The following is a 20,977-nucleotide window of genomic DNA, read 5'->3' as shown; positions in this document are numbered from 1 at the left end:
AAGATGAAAACCTTGGCTGAAGATCTTGAGGGACGTTGTATATCATTTTTAATGTTTTGATCTTTTGTAAACAGCCCAGAGAGCTTTGGCTATGGGGCGGTATAGAAATGTGAATAATAATAATAATAATAATAATAATCAGACACAATACAGCTGCAAAAATAATTCACCAACAACCGGCCATCGAATTTAATCTCAACGAACAACCTACACCACGATACACATACTCACCCGAAACAATCTTGGAAAATGCAGGTCATAAAATATACTGAGACAGAACAATTCAGACGGAAAAGACAATGCCTTGCAACCAACCGGACATAAGAGTTATAGACAAAAAAAGGAAAACGCACCTACCTCATCGACATAGCAATACCGAATGACAAAAATGTTGTAGAAAAGGAAGAGGAAAAGAGAGGGAAATATATGCCACCGGCTATGGAAGATACAGAACTATGCCAACAGGAAAAGATCACAACTATTCCGTTAGTTAGCATCACATCAAATGACTGGCATCACATCAAAAAACTATACAGAAAACCTTCAGAAACTGGGTCTACCAAAATACACCCACACCAACATCCAGAAAGCGGTCATACAACCACCCAGGGAGCTTTGGCTATTGGGCGGTATAAAAATACAATAAATAAATAAATAAATAGGTAAGCAAAGCCTGGATCAGACAGGCGTTTCAACTACAGGATGCCATCAAATGAAGAGAACTCTCCAGTGTGAAGTAGGAGACAACGGCGTCCCAATTTCCCACCAGGTCCACATGACAGGTTTATTGATTATTTCCCCCCACGAAACGGCACCCATAGAGTCCACGGCTGACGCATCGCTTCACGCTTCATTTTCCCAGGAGGAAGTGCCACACGCTCGATGCTGGCAAACCCTCGTTCGAAAACTGCCAATGGAATGAGGAACTTGGCCTGTTGCATAAATTATGCCAAATCCGAGTGCACCGAAGTCCAATATCAAAACACCCGCGAAAGATCACAGGCAAGGCGTTGGGCACCAAACGTTTATTCTCGAGAATAGGGTGATGACGTGGCGCTCCCACAGCAAAGGCAGGGTCACACGGAGCTGGGGCAGGACAATAGCTTATATACTTCCATGGAGTGGTCAGAAGGGGAATTGCAGCTGAGACTGCCATGTGCTTTGCGTCTGTAGCCCCTCCCCTTCTGGTGATGTGGCAAGGGGGCAGTCCTAAGGACTTGGCTGGGTTTGGCTGGTCAGTTTCATTTGAAACTGACCTATGGTGTTGTCCCGGCAGTTAATCAGTGGAGTGGATTCGGCAGGATTAACTCAATCACTATATTCTGGCAAGAAAGGGGCTTGGAAGTCACCTACGTGCCACTTGCACGGGGGTAAATGGAGTTTATACTGAGGAACATCTTGCTACTCCACACAACCCGGCTTATGCACCCATTCACCTTTTCCAGGTGTCCTTGGGCGGGCTCTTGGTGGGGTGTCCTAGAGAGGGTGCGGTATTGCTATGTCATTCAGTATTGCTATGTCAATGACGTAAGTGAGTTTTTCTTTTTTGTGCCTGCGTGTCAGGGGAAATGGATGTTCTAGTTTTTACATCAGGCCCGTCAGCGATCATGTCGGAGGCTTTGCAAGGGATTTTATGTTTCTGTCAGATGTTTTGGACTACGACTCCCAGGTGCCCCAGCCATTCTGGCCAATGAGCGGGGGGCATTGTGGTCCAGCAACGCCCTGAGGACACCACACCTACAGCATAGAAGCACAGAAGACTATCTTATACTCAGTCAACCTCTAATATTTACACTGACATATTTACATCGTCATGGTTCTGGCTCCGGCGTTTGCCATTTGGAGGTTGACTGGGGAACATGGGTGGGAGGGTGCTGCTGCACCATGTCCTGCTTTTATGGTCCCTGGTCGGCAGCTGGTTGGCCACTGTGGGAACCAAATGCTGAACTAGATGGACCCTTGGTCTGATCCATCCTCAGGGCTCTTCTGATGTTCTTCTAAAGGGCCAGCCTTCCTCAACCTGGGGCACTCCAGATGTGTTGGACTACAACTCCTAGAATGCCCCAGCCAGCTGGCTGGGGCATTCTGGGAGATGCAGTCCAACACATCTGGAGTGCCCCAGGTTGAGGAAGGCTGTGATAGCATCATTGTGTTGTTACAAATGTAGCTCACGGGGGTAGGTAGGGGGGGAGCCAAAGCAAACAGATACGTTCTCAATAAACGCCTAAACCTGGCCGGTCATATCACAGAAGGGAAACTGTACACAGCAGGGTGACCCTATGGAAAGGAGGACCGGGCTCCTGCATCATTAACAGTTGTATAGAAAAGGGAATTTCAGCAGGTGTCATTTGCATGCATGCAGCCCCTGGTGAAATCCCCTCTTCATCGCCACAGTGAAAGCTGCAGGAGCCCTGCCCTCTTATGTATCTGGTCACGCCAGGCAGGGCTCCTGCAGCTTTCACTGTGGCGATGAAGAGGGGATTTCACCAGGGGCTGCATGCCTACAAGGGACACCTGCTGAAATTCCCTTTTCTACACAACTGTTAAAGATGCAGGAGCTCTGCCCTCCTCTTCATAGGGTCACCCTAGGGGTGCCCCCACAGAGAAGGCCCTGTCTCCATGCCGTTGCCAAGCGGAACTGGCTGGGTATGATAGGGGGCACAGCCTGACACATCCAGAGAGCGCCAGGTTGGGAAAGGGTAGCCTGGACCCCCAGACACAAACGGGTGTGCATGGGGGAGGGAGTTTTTCTTCCTCCCTTCTTCTTTCTTCCTTCTCTCCCTCTTTTCCTCCCTTTTTTCTTTTCTTCCCTTCTTCTTTTCTTCCTCCCTTTTTTCTTTTCTTCCCTCCATCTTTTCTTCCTCTCCTTTCTTCTTCCCTTCCCTCCCTCTTTTGCCTTTTCTTCCTCCCTCTTCTCTCTCCCTCTTTTGTTTCCTCTTGTCCTCCCTCCCTCCCTCTCCTCCCTCCCTCTCTCCTCCCTCCCCTCCCCTCTCCCTTTGTCTCCCGTCCTTCCCCGCCCTCCCCTCCCCTCCCTCCCCTCCCCCGCGGCTCTGGTGGCAACCCGGCAGGGGAGCCAGGCGCGGCGGCGGCGGTGAGAGGTCCGGCCGGCAAGGCGCCGCCGCGGGGATGGAGCCGCCCGGGCCGGGGTGAAGCAAGCGCAGGCGCCCGCCATGGCCGCAGGTACCGGCGCGGGGGGGGGGCGGGCTGACCCACCGGGGCGGGGAGAGAGAGGGAGGGAGGCGCCCCCCAGCCCGGATCGCACAGCCCCGGGACCCTGCAGCTCCCAAATCCTGGGGCGGGGAAGCGGAGAGTGCCTCTGAGCACGTGCAGATGGCCGAAAGACGCGGGGGAGGCGGAACGGGTGGGAAGGAGGAAGGGGGAGTCGCTGCGGGGTCGCTGCGGAGCCAGGTCCACCACCCACCGACTGATGTATCATGTATCTTGCATCTCTCTCTCTCTCTCTCTCTCCCCTCCCTCTCTCTCTCCCTCTCTCCCTCCCTCCCTCTCTCCCTCGCTCTCTCCCTCCCTCCCTCTCTCTCTCCCTTTCTCCCTCCCTCTCTCTCTCTCTCCCTCTCTCCCTCCCTCCCTCTCTCTCTCTTTCTCTCCATCCTGCATCTGACATCCGTCCATCCATCCATCTGTCAATCTATCTCCCACATCCATCCCGCACATCCCTCCATTTCTCCCCTGCACATCAGTCTATCTGAACATCTGTCTGTCTTTTATTTCTCTGCATCCTCCATCCATCGAAGAACATCAGAAGAGCCCGGATGCTGGATCAGAACCAGCGTCCGTCTAGTCCAGCGCTCTGTTCACACAGTGGCCAACAGCTGTCAACCAGGGACCCACAAGCAGGACACGATGCAACAGCACCCTCCCACCCATGTTCCCCAGCAACGGGTGCACACAGGCTTACTGCCTCAAATACTGGAGATAGCACACAACCATCAGGGCTAGTAACCAGCCCTTGATCGCCTTCTCCTCCTCCAGGAATTCATCCAACCCCCTTTTAAAGCCATCCAAATTGGTGGCCATCGCTACATCTTGTGGTAGTGAGTTCCATAAGTTAGCTAGTATCTGTCTATCTATCTCCTGCATCTGTCTTCTATCTCTCTGTCTATCTATCTATCCATCCATGGCCAGATCTACACCGTGTGTCAAATCATCACGAATGTGGAATAAAAAGCGGGAAATAACACCATGGAAGTGGTATAAGGAATGTCAATTCTGCCCCAACAGTTATCAGACCACTTCAATCCCGCTATAAAGCAGTTGTGTAGATCTAGACATGGATCTATTCATCTGTTTCTCCCCTTCTCTCTCTCTCTCTCTCTTCTACAAGGATCCATCCATTCTCTACGGCGTCTCCATCTGTCTGTTTATATTTCCAAATCTCTGCATTTGAAAGCTTTAAAAATTTAAAATGTTAAAACTTTGGAATTTTAAATCTATTAAAATTATTATTATTATTATTATTATTAATAATAATAATAATAATAATAATAATAATGTAATTATTTCTTACCTTCCCCTCCCTTTGGATCAAGGCAGGGAACAACATTAGTACAACAACACAATATAAATCAAATGCATAAAATTTCTTAATTTTGGCTGCCAGTCCAGGTCCGGGCCCAATTCAAAATGCTGGTATTAACATTAAATGGCGTAGGGCCAGGTTATCTGAAGGAACGCCTCCTCCCATATGTACCTGCCCGGACCCTAAGGTCATCCTCAGGGGTCCTTCTCCGTGAGCCCCTGCCAAAGGAAGTGAGGCAGGGGGCTACCAGGAGCAGGGCCTTCTCCGCTGTGGCACCCCGGCTGTGGAATGAGCTCCCTAAGGAGGTTCGCTTGGCATCTACACTATATTCTTTCAGACGCCAGGTGAAGACTTTTTCTTTATTTTCTCAGAGCTCCGGCTATTGAGCGGTATAAAAATGCAATTAATAAATACATATATATATACAACCAAAACAATATCAAAAGAACGATCAAGGCATCTTAAAATCATCAACTTGGAAGTACTACTTGCGGTCGTTCATTTCGTCGTTGGAGGGCTGCGTCGTGCGCGGCGCGGCGCCTGCGTTTTGGTTGATCCGGAGAAATAATGTAACCGCCCCACCTTTTCTGCCCCACGTCCCCCCCCCCCCATCCCAGGTCCAGTTCACTCTGTTTTTTTGTTCACCTTATCAGCTCTGGATGCCGAAACCTTCGGCGGCGAGGAGTGCATGGAAGAGGAGGAGGAAGAACTGGAGACGGGCCTGGAGGATGTGGAGAGCGTGACGAAATTCATCCCGGGCGGACGAGGCTGCTGCATCCTGACCCGCCGAGGCATCACTCTGAGGGTGCTTCTGAAGGATGGGTTGATTGACCCGGGAGAAGGGGTGCTCTCCATCTATTACCTGGTAAGAGAGAGATTCCTCCCCACCCCGCTCCTCCGGTCTCCATTTGGTGCTTTGCGTATCCGGTCCCCGTGGGATTTGGGAGAGCCGTGGCGTTTTGTAATTGTAGACACCGGACTTCGTGACTTTTGGGGAGACAGAAAAGCCCTGCTGGATCAGACCGAGGGTCCGTCAAGTCCAGCCTTCCTCAACCTGGGGCGCTCCAGATGTGTTGGACTGCATCTCCCAGAATGCCCCAGCAGCTGGCTGGGGCATTCTGGGAGTTGTAGTCCAACACATCTGGAGCGCCCCAGGTTGAGGAAGGCTGGTCTAGTCCAACACTCTGTTCACACAATGGCCAACCAGCTATCGACTAGGGACCCACAAGCAGGACACGGTGCAACAGGACTCTCCTGCCCATGTTCCCCAGCAACTAGTGTATATAGACTTACTGCCTCTGATCCTAGAGGTAGCACATAACCATCAGGTCTAGTAGCCGTTGATCGCCTTCTCCTCCTCCAGGAATTTCTCCAACCCCCTTTTAAAGCCATCCAAATGGGTGGCCATCACCACATCTTGTGGGAGTGAGTTCCATAGCTTTAATCTGCGCTGCGTGAATCGCAGAATCATAGAATAGCAGAGTTGGAAGGGGCCTACAAGGCCATCGAGTCCAACCCCCTGCTCAGTGCAGGAATCCACCCTAAAGCATCCCGGACAGAGGGTTGTCCAGCTGCCTCTTGAAGACCTCCAGTGTGGGAGAGCCCACCACCTCCCTAGGTAACTGATTCCATTGTCGTACCGCTCTAACAGTCAGGAAGTTTTTCCTGATGTCCAGCCGGAATCTGGCTTCCTTTAACTTGAGCCCATTATTCTGTGTCCTGCACTCTGGGAGGATCGAGAAGAGATCTTGGCCCTCCTCTGTGTGACAACCTTTTAAGTATTTGAAGAGTGCTCTCATGTCTCCCCTCAATCTTCTCTTCTCCAGGCTAAACATGCCCAGTTCTTTCAGTCTCTCTTCCTAGGGCTTTGTTTCTAGACCTCTGATCATCCTGGTTGCCCTCTTCTGAACACGCTCCAGCTTGTCTGCGTCCTTCTTGAATTGTGGAGCCCAGAACTGGACACAATACTCTAGATGAGGCCTAACCAGGGCCGAATAGAGAGGAACCAGGACCTCACGTGATTTGGAAGCTCTACTTCTATTAATGCAGCCCAAAATAGCATTTGCCTTTCTTGCAGCCACATCACACTGTTGGCTCCTATTCAGCTTGTGATCTACAACAATTCCAAGATCCTTCTCGTTTGTAGTATTGCTGAGCCAAGTGTCCCCCATCTTGTAACTGTGCATTTGGTTTCTATTCCCTAAATGTAGATTGTGATTCGTCGGCCAAGATCCCAGGGTAGCCTACCACGCTCCCCTCTTCCCTCCCTCCCCCCACATCCTGAAGAGAAGGAAGGGGAATTATAACTGGGGTAGACCCAAATGTGAAGGTGCTATAGAGAATAGAGACCTCTCTCTCTCTCTCTCACACACACACACACACATACACACACACTTAGTTTTGCCTCGTTTCTCTCATCTGCTGCAGGGGAAGAAGTTCTTGGGCGATCTGCTGACGGACGGGAAGATCATTTGGCAAGAGACGGGGCAGGTCTTCAACTCGCCCAGCGCCTGGGCTACGTACTGCAAAAAGCTGGTCAACCCGGCCAAGAAGTCGGGCTGTGGGTGGGCCTCGGTCAAGTACAAAGGCCAGAAGTTGGACCAGTATAAAGCCGTCTGGTTGAAGAAGTACCAGCCCAACGCTCCCCCTGCGGAGGAGGTGAGTTCCCCTGGATTCTTGCTTCGCACATTCCGGTTCTTTTAGGCAGGAGAAATCTACGCTTGGACTGGTTGTGTGTGTGTTTCTCTCCTCCCCACCACGAGGAGTCAGCGGTAGACATTGGCATGTGTTTGTTTATTTATTTGTTTATTTATTTACAATATTTATATACTGCTCCCCGTTCAAAATTTCGGAGCGGTGTAAAAATGAAAACAGAATAAAACACCTTAAAATAGATTTTTAGAAGACGCAAAATGAAAAGTGAACCGTGGCTGGTCATTAAAGGAAGGCTTCCTGGAACGACGACGTTTTCAGGAGGTGCCGAAAGGAATACAAAGTTGGCGCCTGTCTGACCTCCAGAGGCAGGGAATTTTCATTGAGCAGGGGGTTGGACTTGATGGCCTTTTAGGCCCCTTCCAACTCTACTATTCTATGATAGGTGGGGGCCACCACGCTGAAGGCTCTTCCCCTGGTGGACTCCAGTCGGAGGATGGGTCTATGTTACTTCAGTTGTCCTCGCAACAGCCCTCTCAGGTGGGCTGGCATTATGGTGAAGTGGTTAGAGCACTGCGACCCGGGTTCGAATCCCTGCTCAGCCACAGACCAGGCTGGGTTACTTGGGGCCAGTCCCTGACTCTCCGCTTGGCCTACCTCGCAGGGTTGTTGTGAGGGCAAAATGGAGAGGAGGAACAACACGTCAGCCAGCGGCATCGGCTTGCAAGAGGGGGAAGAGGCGGGGATCAAAATGTAATAAAAACAAAATAAACATCCCAGCCTTCCAGGCAGCTTCCGTGGCCGGACCCGACAGAGGTTTGCACAAACGACGCCCTCGCCGGCAACGGAGAAATCTCAGCTCTGACGGCTTTTGTGTGTGCCTGTCTTTCCCCCGCCGCAGAGTTTGGTGAGCGAAGGAGAAGAGGAAGACTTGGTGGAAGAGGAGGAAGAGGAACCCAAGAAACTGGAGGAGAAAGCCAGGAGGCATCAAGCCAAAGGTCTGGTGGAGCTGCACGCTGCAGGTAATCGTGGGACGCCGTTTGGCTTCATGCGGTCTGGATCGATCCGGATTCTTTTGGCCCTTTCACTACAGATTGATTTATTTAGTATTACATTTCTACCCCGCTTTTTCCTCCCTCTTGCAAGGAAATAATAATAATAATAATAATAATAATAATAATAATAATAATAATAATAATAATAATATTTCTTACCCGCCTCCATTTTGATCGAGGCGGGGAAGAAGAATAAGCAATAAAATACGTGTTCCTCATTTTATCCTCACAACAGCCATTTGCATTGGCTGCCTGTATGTTTCCGAGCCCAATTCAAGGTGCTGGTTTTGACCTATAAAGCCTTCCACGGCTTGGGACCACCATACCTGACGGAACGCCTCTCCCGACGTGAATATACCCGGTCACTACGTTCAACATCTAAGGTCCTCCTCCGGGTGCCTACGCCGAGAGAGGCTCAGAGGGTGGCAACGAGGGGCGGGGCCTTTTCGGTGGTGGCAAGAACCCAAGACCTAGGGAGGTTGTGGGCTCTCCCATCTGGAGACAGCTGGTCAACTGAATTACTGTTCTGTTTCATTAAGGGTTGTTTTTCTTAATGTGTCCTTCCATGACATAGGTCACAGCTAGACCTAAGGTTTATCCTGGGATCACCCAGGGTTCGCCCCTGCCTGAGCACTGGATCCCCTGTGTGTCACCTAGATGAACAGGTTTGACCCCTGGACGATCCAGGGATAAACCTGAGATCTAGCTACGGCCATAGTTTCGTCTTTCGGAAGATAAAGCGGGATCTAGATACATTTCTCAAAGAGGAGGGCCAGGATCTCTTCTCGATCCTCCCAGAGTGCAGGACGCGGAATAACGGGCTCAAGTTAAAGGAAGCCAGATTCCGGCTGGACATCAGGAAAAACTTCCTGACTGTTAGAGCAGTATGACTCTAAATGTTGTAAACCGCCCAGAGAGCTTCGGCTGTGGGGCGGTATATAAATGTAATTAAATAAATAAATAAATAAATAAATAAATAAATATGACGATGGAACCAGTGACCTAGGGAGGTTGTGGGCTCTCCCACACTAGAGGCAGCTGGACAACCATCTGTCAGGGATGCTGTAGGGTGGATTCCTGCATTGAGCAGGGGGTTGGACTAGATGGCCTTGTAGGCCCCTTCCAACTCTACTTTTCTATGATTCTGTGATTCTTGAAATCAATAAAAAGTGCAAGCAGTGAACAAACCTGTTAATTTGGGATTTTGGTTTTTTTGCTGTTCATGGATCCATTTTTCTCAGTGCTGATGGGTGGATCTTTTTATTTCCCTTCCAGATAACAGCAAGAAACTGGACTGCAGGAATCGCGTCCCGGTCCGCTATTGTAGCTTGGGCAGTCATGATTCCTCCAGGTATTGTTTTATGGGTCTGTGTTTTAATTAAATATGAAGCAAGGAGGAGGGGGGATCACCCTGAATATGAAATACCAACCAAAAACATTAATGGACCCACAAGTGATGAATATCCCCCAAAAAGCAAAATTATACGCTCGGAATTAATATAAATATATATATAAATCTTTTACTGCAAATGTGTGGGTTACGTGCACCCAAAAGAAGTCGCTTCTGCATGTAAATACACAAAATTTTGTCTCTTTTTTTGCTGTAAATACACAAGATTTTGCCTCTTTTTGCAAGGAAATAACTGGATTTTGCTCCCCTTTGCATGGAAATATACAGGATTTTGCACTCTTCCGAGTGCCTACTCTGAGGGAAGCTCGGAGGATGGCAACAAGGGACAGGGCCTTTTCAGTGGTGGCCCCCCAATTTTGGAATGATCTCCCCGATGAGAATCGCCTGGTGCCAACGTTGTTATCTTTTCAGCGCCAGGTCAAGACTTTTCTTTTCTCCCGGGCATTTAACAACATATCCTAAGTTTGTTTGTTTTTAATGGACCCCAGAACTGTTGTTGATTAAATGGATACAGTTGTTTTATAAAGTTGTTTTTATATTTTTGATGGTTTAAAATTTTATATACTTTTTAACGTTCACTGCTTTTAACTTTTGTAAACCGCCCAGAGAGCTTCGGCTATGGGGCGGTATATAAATTTAATAAATAAATAAATAAATATTTTGCAAGTAAGTAGCCGGATTTGGCCCCCTTTTGCATGTAAATGCATAGGATTTTGCCTGTTTCGCAAGTAAATAACCAAATTTTGCTCCCCTTTGCTTGTATATACACAAGACTTTTCAACTGCCGAGGATTTCTTGTGAACCACTGAGGGATTTTAATGATATTTACCGGTCTATGAGTGTCACAAATAAATACATCAATTAGATCTCTAATTAAAATTGGACCAGTGGCATTCTTATGAATGCAATAAGGCAGCCTTCCTCAACCTGGGGCGCTCCAGATGTGTTGGACTGCATCTCCCAGAATGCCCCAGACACCAGAGCTTCCTTCCTTTCGTTTGCTTCAGTCTCCTTTCAGGTCGGGGGATTTTCAACACCGACGGAGCAACTCCCCGAAGTCACGATTCGTTTATGGGATTCGCTCGCTCCGAATGTTTTAAAACGTCTTCAAGGGCTGTTCGTTTTATTCGTCGTGTTTTGTTTTGTTAATGCTTCTAGTCCTCATGAGTGCAGGATATTTTTTCCACCCCGTGTTTAGGAATCCTCACACCTTGGTGGAAGTGACGTCTTTCGCAGCCCTGAACAAATTCCAGCCTTTTAATGTCGCCATCTCCAGCAACGTTCTCCTGCTCCTGGTAAGTAGCGCTTAAGTTTTCTTTTCCTCCACCACCACTCAGTAATCCCATAAGCTTCCTTCCCACCCCATCTCTGCCGTTAGCCCTAGAGCAGCCTTCCTCAACTTGGGGCGCTCCAGATGTGTTGGACTGCATCTCCCAGAATGCCCCAGCCAGCTGGCTGGGGCATTCTGGGAGTTGTAGTCCAACACATCTGGAGCGCCCCAGGTTGAGGAAGGCTGCCCTTGAGCCTAATAAGTGGTAGCGTGCTCTTGGAGATGGAGGTTCCACACAGCCGTGGTGACTAAGAGCCGTGGACGGAGCTTTCCTCCCTCATGTTTAATCCGGAGGTGGGCGGAGCCAGAGGTGGAAGTGGGCGGGGCCCAAAGACCTAAACAGACCAGCCTATTTTCCCTTCAAGCTCTTCGGCGAAGCGTTTAAATTTTTTAGGATGGGGTGGAAACTGCAGGAAAGCTGAGAACTCCACCAAAGCGTTAGTGGTTTGGGGGAAGCGCCTGGATTGATACCTCAGGTGGGCCAGATCTGGGCCTCTTTTGCACATCTGGAGTCTCTTTCACGCCCTCTAAACATCTGGCCCTGAACACATCTTGCTGGTGTGTTCAGCAGAGATCCCGTCTTCTTTTAAACCTGGAGAGTCCAAATAATAAGAACCGGGTCAGGCGGAATTCCCAACCATGGGTTGGCAGCGTTGCTGATGTCAAGCGCTGTCAGGAGCCACCACTAAAAAGGCCCTGAGCCAGGCGGCTGGGTCTGTGAGCAGCCCGCCCTCTTCGTTCCCCATAACCCCCTGCAGCGACACTCGTGGGGCATTGTGGGTAGTCAAAATGGAGGCTGGCTTGCAGGGAGGGCAGTAAAGTATGTTGGCTGGGAAGAGATCTTTGCTGGGACTTCTGAACTCTGAATGAAGTTGCAAACGCCTTTTCTTTCCTCTTAGGACTTCCACAGTCACTTGACCAAAAGTGAGGTGGTCGGATACCTGGGTGGCAGATGGGACATCAACAGCCAACGTAAGTTCTGTTGGGGTAACTACAGCTGAGCTGGAAAGGTGTAAGTTTCGTGTGTGTGTGTGGTTGTCACAGTTCAAGGAAAGACTTGGCGGTTAAACCGGTTTGCAAATCGTGAAAAAAAGCAAAATGAAACGTCTTTCCTTCTTTTTTATCCATGTCCTGGATATAAAAACATCTCATAGAGAGCTGGGTAGGGAGACCCAAAGAGTTCTTTTTGTGGTTTGTTTTTCTTGTTCCTTTTGAAGGCTCTAGTCCACAAAGAGGAAATTTGGGGAAATTCCTGCTGTTGTCTTTTTAAAGGTTCTAGTCCACAAGGAGGAAGTTTGGGGAAACTCCTGCGTTCTTCTTTTAGAGGTTCTAGTCCACAAAGAGGAAATTGGGGGAAATTCGTGCTGTCGTCTTTTTAAAGGTTCTAGTCCACAAGGAGGAAGTTTGGGGAAACTCCTGCGTTCTTCTTTTAGAGGTTCTAGTCCACAAAGAGGAAATTGGGGGAAATTCGTGCTGTCGTCTTTTTAAAGGTTCTAGTCCACAAGGAGGAAGTTTGGGGAAACTCCTGCGTTCTTCTTTTAGAGGTTCTAGTCCACAAAGAGGAAATTGGGGGAAATTCGTGCTGTCGTCTTTTTAAAGGTTCTAGTCCACAAGGAGGAAGTTTGGGGAAACTCCTGTGTTCTTCTTTTAGAGGTTCTAGTCCACAAAGAGGAAATTTGGGGAAATTCGTGCTGTCGTCTTTTTAAAGGTTCTAGTCCACAAGGAGGAAGTTTGGGGAAACTCCTGTGTTCTTCTTTTAGAGGTTCTAGTCCACAAAGAGGAAATTGGGGGAAATTCGTGCTGTCGTCTTTTTAAAGGTTCTAGTCCACAAGGAGGAAGTTTGGGGAAACTCCTGCGTTCTTCTTTTAGAGGTTCTAGTCCACAAAGAGGAAATTGGGGGAAATTCGTGCTGTCGTCTTTTTAAAGGTTCTAGTCCACAAGGAGGAAGTTTGGGGAAACTCCTGTGTTCTTCTTTTAGAGGTTCTAGTCCACAAAGAGGAAATTTGGGGAAATTCGTGCTGTCGTCTTTTTAAAGGTTCTAGTCCACAAGGAGGAAGTTTGGGGAAACTCCTGCGTTCTTCTTTTAGAGGTTCTAGTCCACAAAGAGGAAATTGGGGGAAATTCGTGCTGTCGTCTTTTTAAAGGTTCTAGTCCACAAGGAGGAAGTTTGGGGAAACTCCTGCGTTCTTCTTTTAGAGGTTCTAGTCCACAAAGAGGAAATTTGGGGAAATTCGTGCTGTCGTCTTTTTAAAGGTTCTAGTCCACAAGGAGGAAGTTTGGGGAAACTCCTGCGTTCTTCTTTTAGAGGTTCTAGTCCACAAAGAGGAAATTGGGGGAAATTCGTGCTGTCATTTTTTTAAAGGTTCTAGTCCACAAGGAAGAAGTTTGGGGAAAACTCCTGCGTTCTTCTTTTATTTATTTATTTATTACATTTATATACCACCCTGTAGCCAGAGCTCTCTGGGCGGTTTACAAAAGTTAAAACCCATAAACATTAAAAAAAAGTATACAAAATTTTAAAACCATCAGAAACATAAAAACAACAGTATCCGTTTAAAAACAACAGTTCTGGGGTCCATTCGAAAACAAAATTAGCGTTGTTAAATGGTGTTCAATGCCTGGGAGAAGAGAAAAGTCTTGACCTGGCGCCTGAAAGATAACAGTGCGAGCCTCATCGGGGAGATCATTCCACAGTTGGGGGGCCACCACCGAAAAGACCCACTCCCTTGTTGCCATCTTCCGAGCTTCCGAAGTTAAAGGTTCTAGTCCACAAGGAATACGTTTGAGGAAGCTCTGGATTATTATTATTTTTATTATTAAAGTCTCTAGACCACAAGGACTAAAGTTTGGGGGAAATCCTGGTTTCTTTTTCAAAAAGTTCTAGTCCACAAAGACTACATTTGGGGAAGCTCCCTGTGATCCTATTTGAACTGCTGCAGTCCAGAAGGATTAAGTTTGGGGATGTTGGCGAAGAATGGGGCGGGGCCAAGGAAAGGGGCGGAGCTATTTGCCCAACCCTGACTTCAAAACTCGTTATAAACAAATAAACCAACCAACAAGGGCGAAAAGCCATCCAGGACGTCTTTCTCATCCCCGTGCTCTGTGTTTCAGTGCTAACGGTGCTGAGGGCCTTTCCGTGCCGGTCCCGCCTCGGAGATGGAGAGCTGGCGGCGGCTGTGGAGGAGGAGGTGAGGAGGCCACGGAGGTGGCAGAGGATGGCTAGCCCAATGCATTGTTGGAAGGAAGAGGCATTCCCCGGCCCTGTCGCAATTGAGCTTCTTTTTAGGCATAAGATCAAGCGGTAAAATAAGACCAGCTTACAATTAAAAAAAAGACGCACGACACACAAGGAAAAGGGGGTGGGGAGGGAGAAGGAAAAAATGAAGTAGATTTTCGGCGGGCTGGTAAAATGGCCACCGTAATGAATAATCATCATCAGCGTTTGTCTAGCGTTTTCGAGTAAACCCTGGGGGCCGGCAGGCCTCCAGATGTTGGAGTCCTTCCCCGCCAAATTCTAACCTGGGACCAAAATGTGGTGATTCCCATCTTTAAGGCTACACACAAGTAAGAGGGGCAAGGCTTCGGCATGTCTGCTCAGAAGTAAGGAGGACTGGATCCCTCAGCAGCATTTTCAAATAGCATCCCAAAGACCAAGCTTTGGGGGAGGTGTGGCTATAGATGTCGTTTGGAGGCGTGGCTATGGGTGCCAGTTGGGAGCGCGGCTACGGAAGTTGCTTGGGGCAAGTTGCTTCCCGTTCCAGGCATGGTTTTTCTCTCCTCCTCTCCAGATCTGCCAGAATCTCTTCATGCGCGGCCTGTCCCTGGTGGGCTGGTATCACAGCCACCCCTTCACCCACCCGCTCCCATCCCTGCAAGACATCGATACGCAGATGGACTACCAGCTGAAGCTGCAGGGCACCTGTAACAGCTTCCAGCCCTGCCTGGCTCTCATCTGCGGTAATACTGCCTCTTCTCTCCCCTCCCGCCCTGCACCCATGAGGACTAGAAACCTGCGGGTGCTTCTCCCAACAAGCAGGCTCCAGATTTAGCCATACTTAGAGCAGGCCCGTGGAAACCAATCCAGAGGGGTCACGGCGAACTCCAGTATTGTTCATTGCAATGGGCCTACTCTTAAGTCGGGCTACATCTGGATCCAACCCATAGTTTCTTCTGGATAGCTCAAATGCCAACGCTGCGGCTTTTTCCAGTCCATTTGGGGCAAGGGTGTGTCCCGTGGGGCGGGCACTTATTTATTCATTTAATGAATTGTCCCGGTGGAGAAAGGAGGATTTGGGTTTTCTGCTACGGGCACCGAAATGACTCTCCAGGGACTCAAGGGAGCGTCTGTCTCTTGCTCTCTCTCAGGACCGTACTTCCACGGGAACCAAGGCGTGGAGTCAAAAATCTCACCGTTCTGGGTGATGCCCCCGCCAGAGGTAAGGTCCCACAAACGCCCACCAAGAGGAAGAGGAAGACAGGAACATCTATTTCTGTATTTATTCCATTTCTATCCCGCCATTCCCCCCCCCCTCCAAGATGACGTACGTGTTAAACCTCTCCGTTTTATCCTACGCCTCTTCTTTTGTATCCTCACAACCCTGTGAGGTAGGTTAGGCGGAGAGGCAGGGACTAGCCCAGAGTTTCGCGGCTGAGGGAGGATTTGAACCCAACATTTGAACCCTAGTTAATCCACTAGGCCAGCCTTCCTCAACCTGGGGCGCTCCAGATGTGTTGGACTACAACTCTCAGAATGCCCCAGCCAGCTGGCTGGGGCATTCTGGGAGATGCAGTCCAACACATCTGGAGCGCCCCAGGTTGAGGAAGGCTGCACTAGGCTGAATAAAAATGTATTTGCAGGGCAAAACTGCCTCCTCTTGGTAGAGGACTATGCAAGCTTTTGAGCCGCACAGAAGTCTTGAATTGCCCGATGAAGAATTCTGCCTCATGCCAATACTGGCGCTCGCTTAATGTCAAGAGAAGGCTTTCAAGCATCGTTCAAAAGGTTTGACCGGTACTGAGATTCCAATTAGCACAACGTGCCGAGGACTGTAGCGATTTCCCGAAGGAAAAGGCTGAAATCCCTTTATCGGCCAAGTCAGAGCTGGCAAAATTCTGCGTAGGCTTTCAAGATACTCAGAGCTCTTTGTGTGGCAAGATGGTAAACCGAGCAAAAAGTGGGAGGTGGAGAGGGAAGACGTTCAAGCCAGGAAGTCGGGACTTGGTTACAGCCCCTGGCTTTTGGGTTGGTTTACTGTCGCGGCCTGCTGAAGAGTTCTGAACATCGCCAAAGCTTGCACGGGATTTGGTGACCTTTGGGTTGGCTTAGGAAAGATACTTTGTCTTGGAATTTGTCTTTTGGCCAGTATGTCCACCTTTGCTTTTTCGTACCCCATGCTACGCAGTTCCTCGCTGGTGCCACCAGGGGGAGCTTTGCAACTGCATCCTGTTCCTAGATGCTGCTTCCTCTTTGATGATCTCAGATTGTTCAACCTCCATAAAAATCATAGAATTGGAAGGTGCCTCTAAGGCCATCAAGTCCAACCCCCTGCTCAATGCAGGAATCCACCCTAAAGCATCCCTGACAGAAGGTTGTCCAGCTGCCTCTTGAAGGCCTCTAGTGTGGGAGAGCCCACAACCTCCCTAAGTCATGGGTTCCATTGTCGTACCGCTCTAACAGTCAGGATGTTTTTCCTGACATCCAGCTGGAATCTGGCTTCCTGTCACTAGAGCCTATTATTCCGTGTCCTGCACTCTGAGAGGATCGAGAAGAGATCCTGGCCCTCCTCTGTGTGACAACCTGTCAAGTCCTTGAAGAGTGCTGTCATGTTTCTCCTCCATCTTCTCTAAATGCTAAATGCTATTTTTGGCTGCATTAATAGAAGTATAGCTTCCAAATGGCATGAGTTACTGGTTCCTCTCTATTTGGCCCTGGTTAGGCCTCATCTAGAGTATTGCATCCAGTTCTGGGCTCCACAATTCAAGAAGGATGCAGACAAGCTGGAGCGTGTTCAGAGGAGGGTAACCAGGATGATCAGGGGTCTGGAAACAAAGCCCTAGGAAGAGAGACTGAAAGAACTGGGCATGTTTAGCCTGGAGAAGAGAAGATGGAGGGGAGACATGATAGCACTCTTCAAGGACTTAAAAGGTCGTCACACAGAGGAGGGCCAGGATCTCTTTTTGATCCTCCCAGAGTGCAGGACACAGAATTACGGGCTCACGTTACAGGAAGCCAGATTCCAGCTGGACATCAGGAAAAACTTCCCGACTGTTAGAGCAGTTTGACAATGGAATCAGTGACCTAGGGAGATTGTGGGCTCTCCCACACTAGAGGCCTTCAAGAGGCAGCTGGACAACCTTCTGTCAGGGATGCTTTAGGGTGGATTCCTGCATTGAGCAGGGGGTTGGACTAGATGGCCTTGTAGGCCCCTTCCAACTCTGCTATTCTATGATTCTCCAGGCTAAACATGCCCAGTTTGTTCAGCCTCTCCTCACAGGGCTTTGTTTCCAGACCCCTGACCATCCTTTTTGCCCTCCTCTGAACCCCCTCCAGCTTGTCTGAATCCTTCTTGAAGTGTGGTGCCCAGAACTGGACGTGATACTCAAGCTGAGGCCTAACCAGGTCTGAATAGAGAGGAACCAGTACCTTTCGTGATTTGGAAGCTATCCTTCTATTAATGCAGCCCCAAATAGCATTTGCTTTTTTTGCAGCTGCATCACACTGTTGGCTCAAGTAGGACCCCAAATCTCTGTTTCTCTCTCTCGCTCTCCTCCCTCAGCAAAGACCGTACGATTACGGCATCCCCATGGAAGTGGAGGTCACATATGTCCAAGATGGCTTTCTAACCAACGACGTTCTCCATGAAATGGTACTTGTTCCTCTTTTTTTTATTTTTTTATTTTTGCAGGGAAAACCGCCGTCTGATTGCACCATTGAAATAGACTTTTGCCCCCATGTTCCAATTAAAAAACAAGTCCCTGGATCAGTCCACAAAAATATCTCCAGGGGTGGTAAAATAAAACTTTTCTTTTGAGTCCTACCGGTGTTCGCAATGCAATAGTGTGCAAGCTTTTGAGTTATACTGCATTCTTCTTTCAGGTGCATTTTTTTTAAAAAAAAAGTTTGGGGGAGTTTTGGGACGTGGGCATTTCCTTATATCGTGTCCACAGTTTAAGATGGGCATAATAACCCTGTTGGATCCAAAAGCCTAGCCTTATTTATTTATTTAGTTTATTACATTTATATACCGCCCCATAGCTGAAGCTCTCTGGACGGTTTACAAAAGTTAAAAACAGGAAACATTAAAAGTATACAAAATACTTTTGAGGTACCCTTCCCGTTACCTCGACCCGGATGCCCCTAGGAAACCCATAACAGGGCTTAAAAAAGATAATAATAATAATAATAATAATAATAATAATAATAATAATAATAATAATAATATATTTATTTCTTACCCGCCTCTCCCTTTGGATCGAGGCGGGGAACAACATTAGAACAGGAATGAATACATCTTAAAAATTCATGATTTAACATTGATCTGGATAGGCCTGCCGGAAAAGGCTAGTCTTTAAAGCTGCCTTAAAATCACACAGAGAGTTAATTTTACGAATCTCCTCCTTCCACAATCTGGGGGCGACAGAAGAAAAGGTCCTTTGGGAAACTGATGTCAACCTAGTTTTAGCTGACTGAAGTAAGTTCACCCCAGAGGACCTGAGTGTGGGGGGCGGACTGTATGGGAGAAAGCGATCCCGCAGGTAACCTGGACCCAAACCATTTAGGGCTTTAAAGGTAATGACCAACACTTTGTACTTTGCCCGGAAACTAATTGGCAGCCAGCGGAGTGAGTTTAATGTTGGGGTAATATGCTCACCCCTAGATGTACCGGTGACAAACCTGGCTGCCATGCTAGTTTTTCATAGGATTTAGGGATACATTGCCTCTGGATAGGGAAGTTCTATTTCGCCATCATGGCTGATGGTCTTTGACAGACCTCACTTCCTCGGATTGGTCCTAATTCACTTTTAAAGGCGTCTCCCGTTGATGGCTTCCTGTCTCCCCCCTTCAGATGCTGCTGCTGGAGTTTTACAAAGGGGCCCCGGACGTGGTGAAGTTTCAAGAGACGTGGAGTCAGGAGCAGACGTACTTGGATAAGCTCAAGGTAAGGCGTCACTCGAACTCACCGCCTCGTCCCCAAGGCTACCCCCTGCCTCCTTCCACCGTGGCCTTGCTCAGCCAATCGGATTTTGGCATGCAAATGAACTGCAGCAGGAAGGCTACGGGTTGGCCCTCTACCTCTTGACGTCATAATGGCCCTTCCCTCTAGGGAGGACATTTTGCTGCTGGTGTATCACTGCCCAGCAGCAGGAGGCGCTGTGAGTGACAGCTGCCTGTCAGGATGGGAGGTGCTGCCGAGGAGGCAGTGGGCGGAGCAAAGTTGTGAGAAGGCTGGGACTTATTTGTGCCACATGGGTCTCGCCATTTGCGACTGAAGGCGCAATCCTATGCAAGTTTAGATGGAGGGGTGGGGAGTCCTACAGTTCCCAGTATTCCCCAGAATGCTGGGAATTGTAGGACTTTTTTTCTGTCTAAACATAAAGAACTTTTTTTATATATATACTAAAGACTCCACAAGGACACACACACACACACACACACACACACACACACACAATCTCCCTCTTCCCCTTCAATGCTGCTGCTCCCAACTGTGTTTCTATATCCTGTTGCTTAGCAACACAAAGTTCTTCTCATAGCTCAGAACCTCCAGCGTACGAAGTTCTTCACATAGCTCGGAACCTCCAGCGTTCCATGCATTTCCCGTAGCGAGATATATTGGGATATAAAATACATATGAAATAAATAGCATCACTTTCGCCATGGCTGTTGAGATGACCCGTGCGGGCTTCTTCTTTTGCAGGGCTCCTTAGCTTCCAGAACACCCAAGGACCAGGGCTTTGGACATATCTTGGAACAGGTGTACAGCATCCTCAAACACAACGGATAGAGCAAAACTCTAAAAGGAACGCCTGCTTGTTTGCTAGGCGCAGAGGTTTGGGGTGAGAAGCTCCCCATCACGATAGCGTGAACGCAATGCGATCGAAGTGGTTCTTTTTGGTGTTTTAATTTTGTCATTGTTGTTGACAAACAAGATTCTCTTGAATCTAGGGAGGGACTCTGGTCTCGCTCAGAGTAGCTCTACCAGAAAGGCAGGAGTCATTGAAGGGTGCTGTTGCACGCATGTCCTGCTTGTGGGCAACTGCTGGTCTAAAGACGTGTTGGGCCAGATCCGCCACAGCTCTTATACGTATATATTTTTACATCACCCTCTCTGCCTTGGTACGGTGGGATGTTATAGAGAAGGTCAAATGTTCCCATTTTGCAGAGGGGCAAACCGAGCCCAAGAGCTGAAGGATCTTGGTCTGAGGACCCCTGGAGAGGAGCCCGTGGCAGGACTTGGGAACCCAATCCACGCAAGATTCGAAACAGGGTCTTTTCACCGGTTCGCACAGCTCAGTCGCTCTGCTGCTTTTCGGAGAAGTCAAACAATGGTTTGGATGTCCTGTTAGCTTCACCCGGAACAGTTACGCTGCTGGCTGATATTGGGGGGTGGCGGGGGGCGGGGACAACTTACCTGCAACCTGTGACTTATGGGGCCCAAAGTGTTGAGAAAGAGGGCAGGGGAGGAAACCGGATCTTTGACCGTTATCGTAAGTGGGAACGGAGCAGAAAGGAAAAACGAGCGTGCAAGGGAAGCGGAGATTTCTTTTAAAGCCTCCACTTCTAAAATAAATTAATAAAAAATAGCTGAGTAAAGACAGGGAGAACCGGGTGCGAAAAAGCCTTATTCCAAACCCGGCGGCGTTAGACTTCAGCTCCTAACAGCCCCAGCCGGCACCCTGCTTGGGGACGATGGAGACGGGCAGTCTAACGCTGACGAAGGGTACCAAGTTAGAGCCATGGGCGAGAGCTTCCGCTGAAACGCAAACCGTGG

At 48.8% G+C, this 20,977-nt stretch overlaps 1 protein-coding gene across 1 annotated transcript; it reads left to right on the top strand.

Annotated features, from left to right (window-relative positions):
* The first annotated feature begins 3,137 nt into the window (after window positions 1–3,137).
* On the top strand, window positions 3,138–19,990 carry MPND (MPN domain containing). The gene is made up of 13 exons (XM_063147308.1): window positions 3,138–3,180; window positions 5,191–5,402; window positions 6,965–7,195; window positions 8,091–8,211; window positions 9,520–9,595; window positions 10,854–10,950; window positions 11,885–11,957; window positions 14,097–14,173; window positions 14,774–14,942; window positions 15,351–15,421; window positions 17,762–17,851; window positions 19,052–19,144; window positions 19,904–19,990. The coding sequence occupies exons 1-13, from the start codon at window positions 3,171–3,173 to the stop codon at window positions 19,988–19,990; spliced, it is 1,407 nt and encodes a 468-aa protein (XP_063003378.1). The 5' UTR covers window positions 3,138–3,170.
* The last annotated feature ends 987 nt before the right edge of the window (window positions 19,991–20,977 follow it).

The sequence above is a fragment of the Elgaria multicarinata genome, chromosome 23 (genome assembly GCF_023053635.1).
Source record: "Elgaria multicarinata webbii isolate HBS135686 ecotype San Diego chromosome 23, rElgMul1.1.pri, whole genome shotgun sequence".
NCBI classification, from domain to species: domain Eukaryota; kingdom Metazoa; phylum Chordata; class Lepidosauria; order Squamata; family Anguidae; genus Elgaria; species Elgaria multicarinata.
This window is presented reverse-complemented; position numbering and strand designations above follow the sequence as displayed.

Bases quoted from the DNA above. Each gene is read 5' to 3' on its own strand.
- MPND (XM_063147308.1), top strand. The intron at 11,958-14,096 runs GTAAGTTCTGTT...TCTGTGTTTCAG, and splicing joins ATGGGACATCAACAGCCAAC to TGCTAACGGTGCTGAGGGCC. The intron at 14,174-14,773 runs GTGAGGAGGCCA...CCTCCTCTCCAG, and splicing joins CGGCGGCTGTGGAGGAGGAG to ATCTGCCAGAATCTCTTCAT.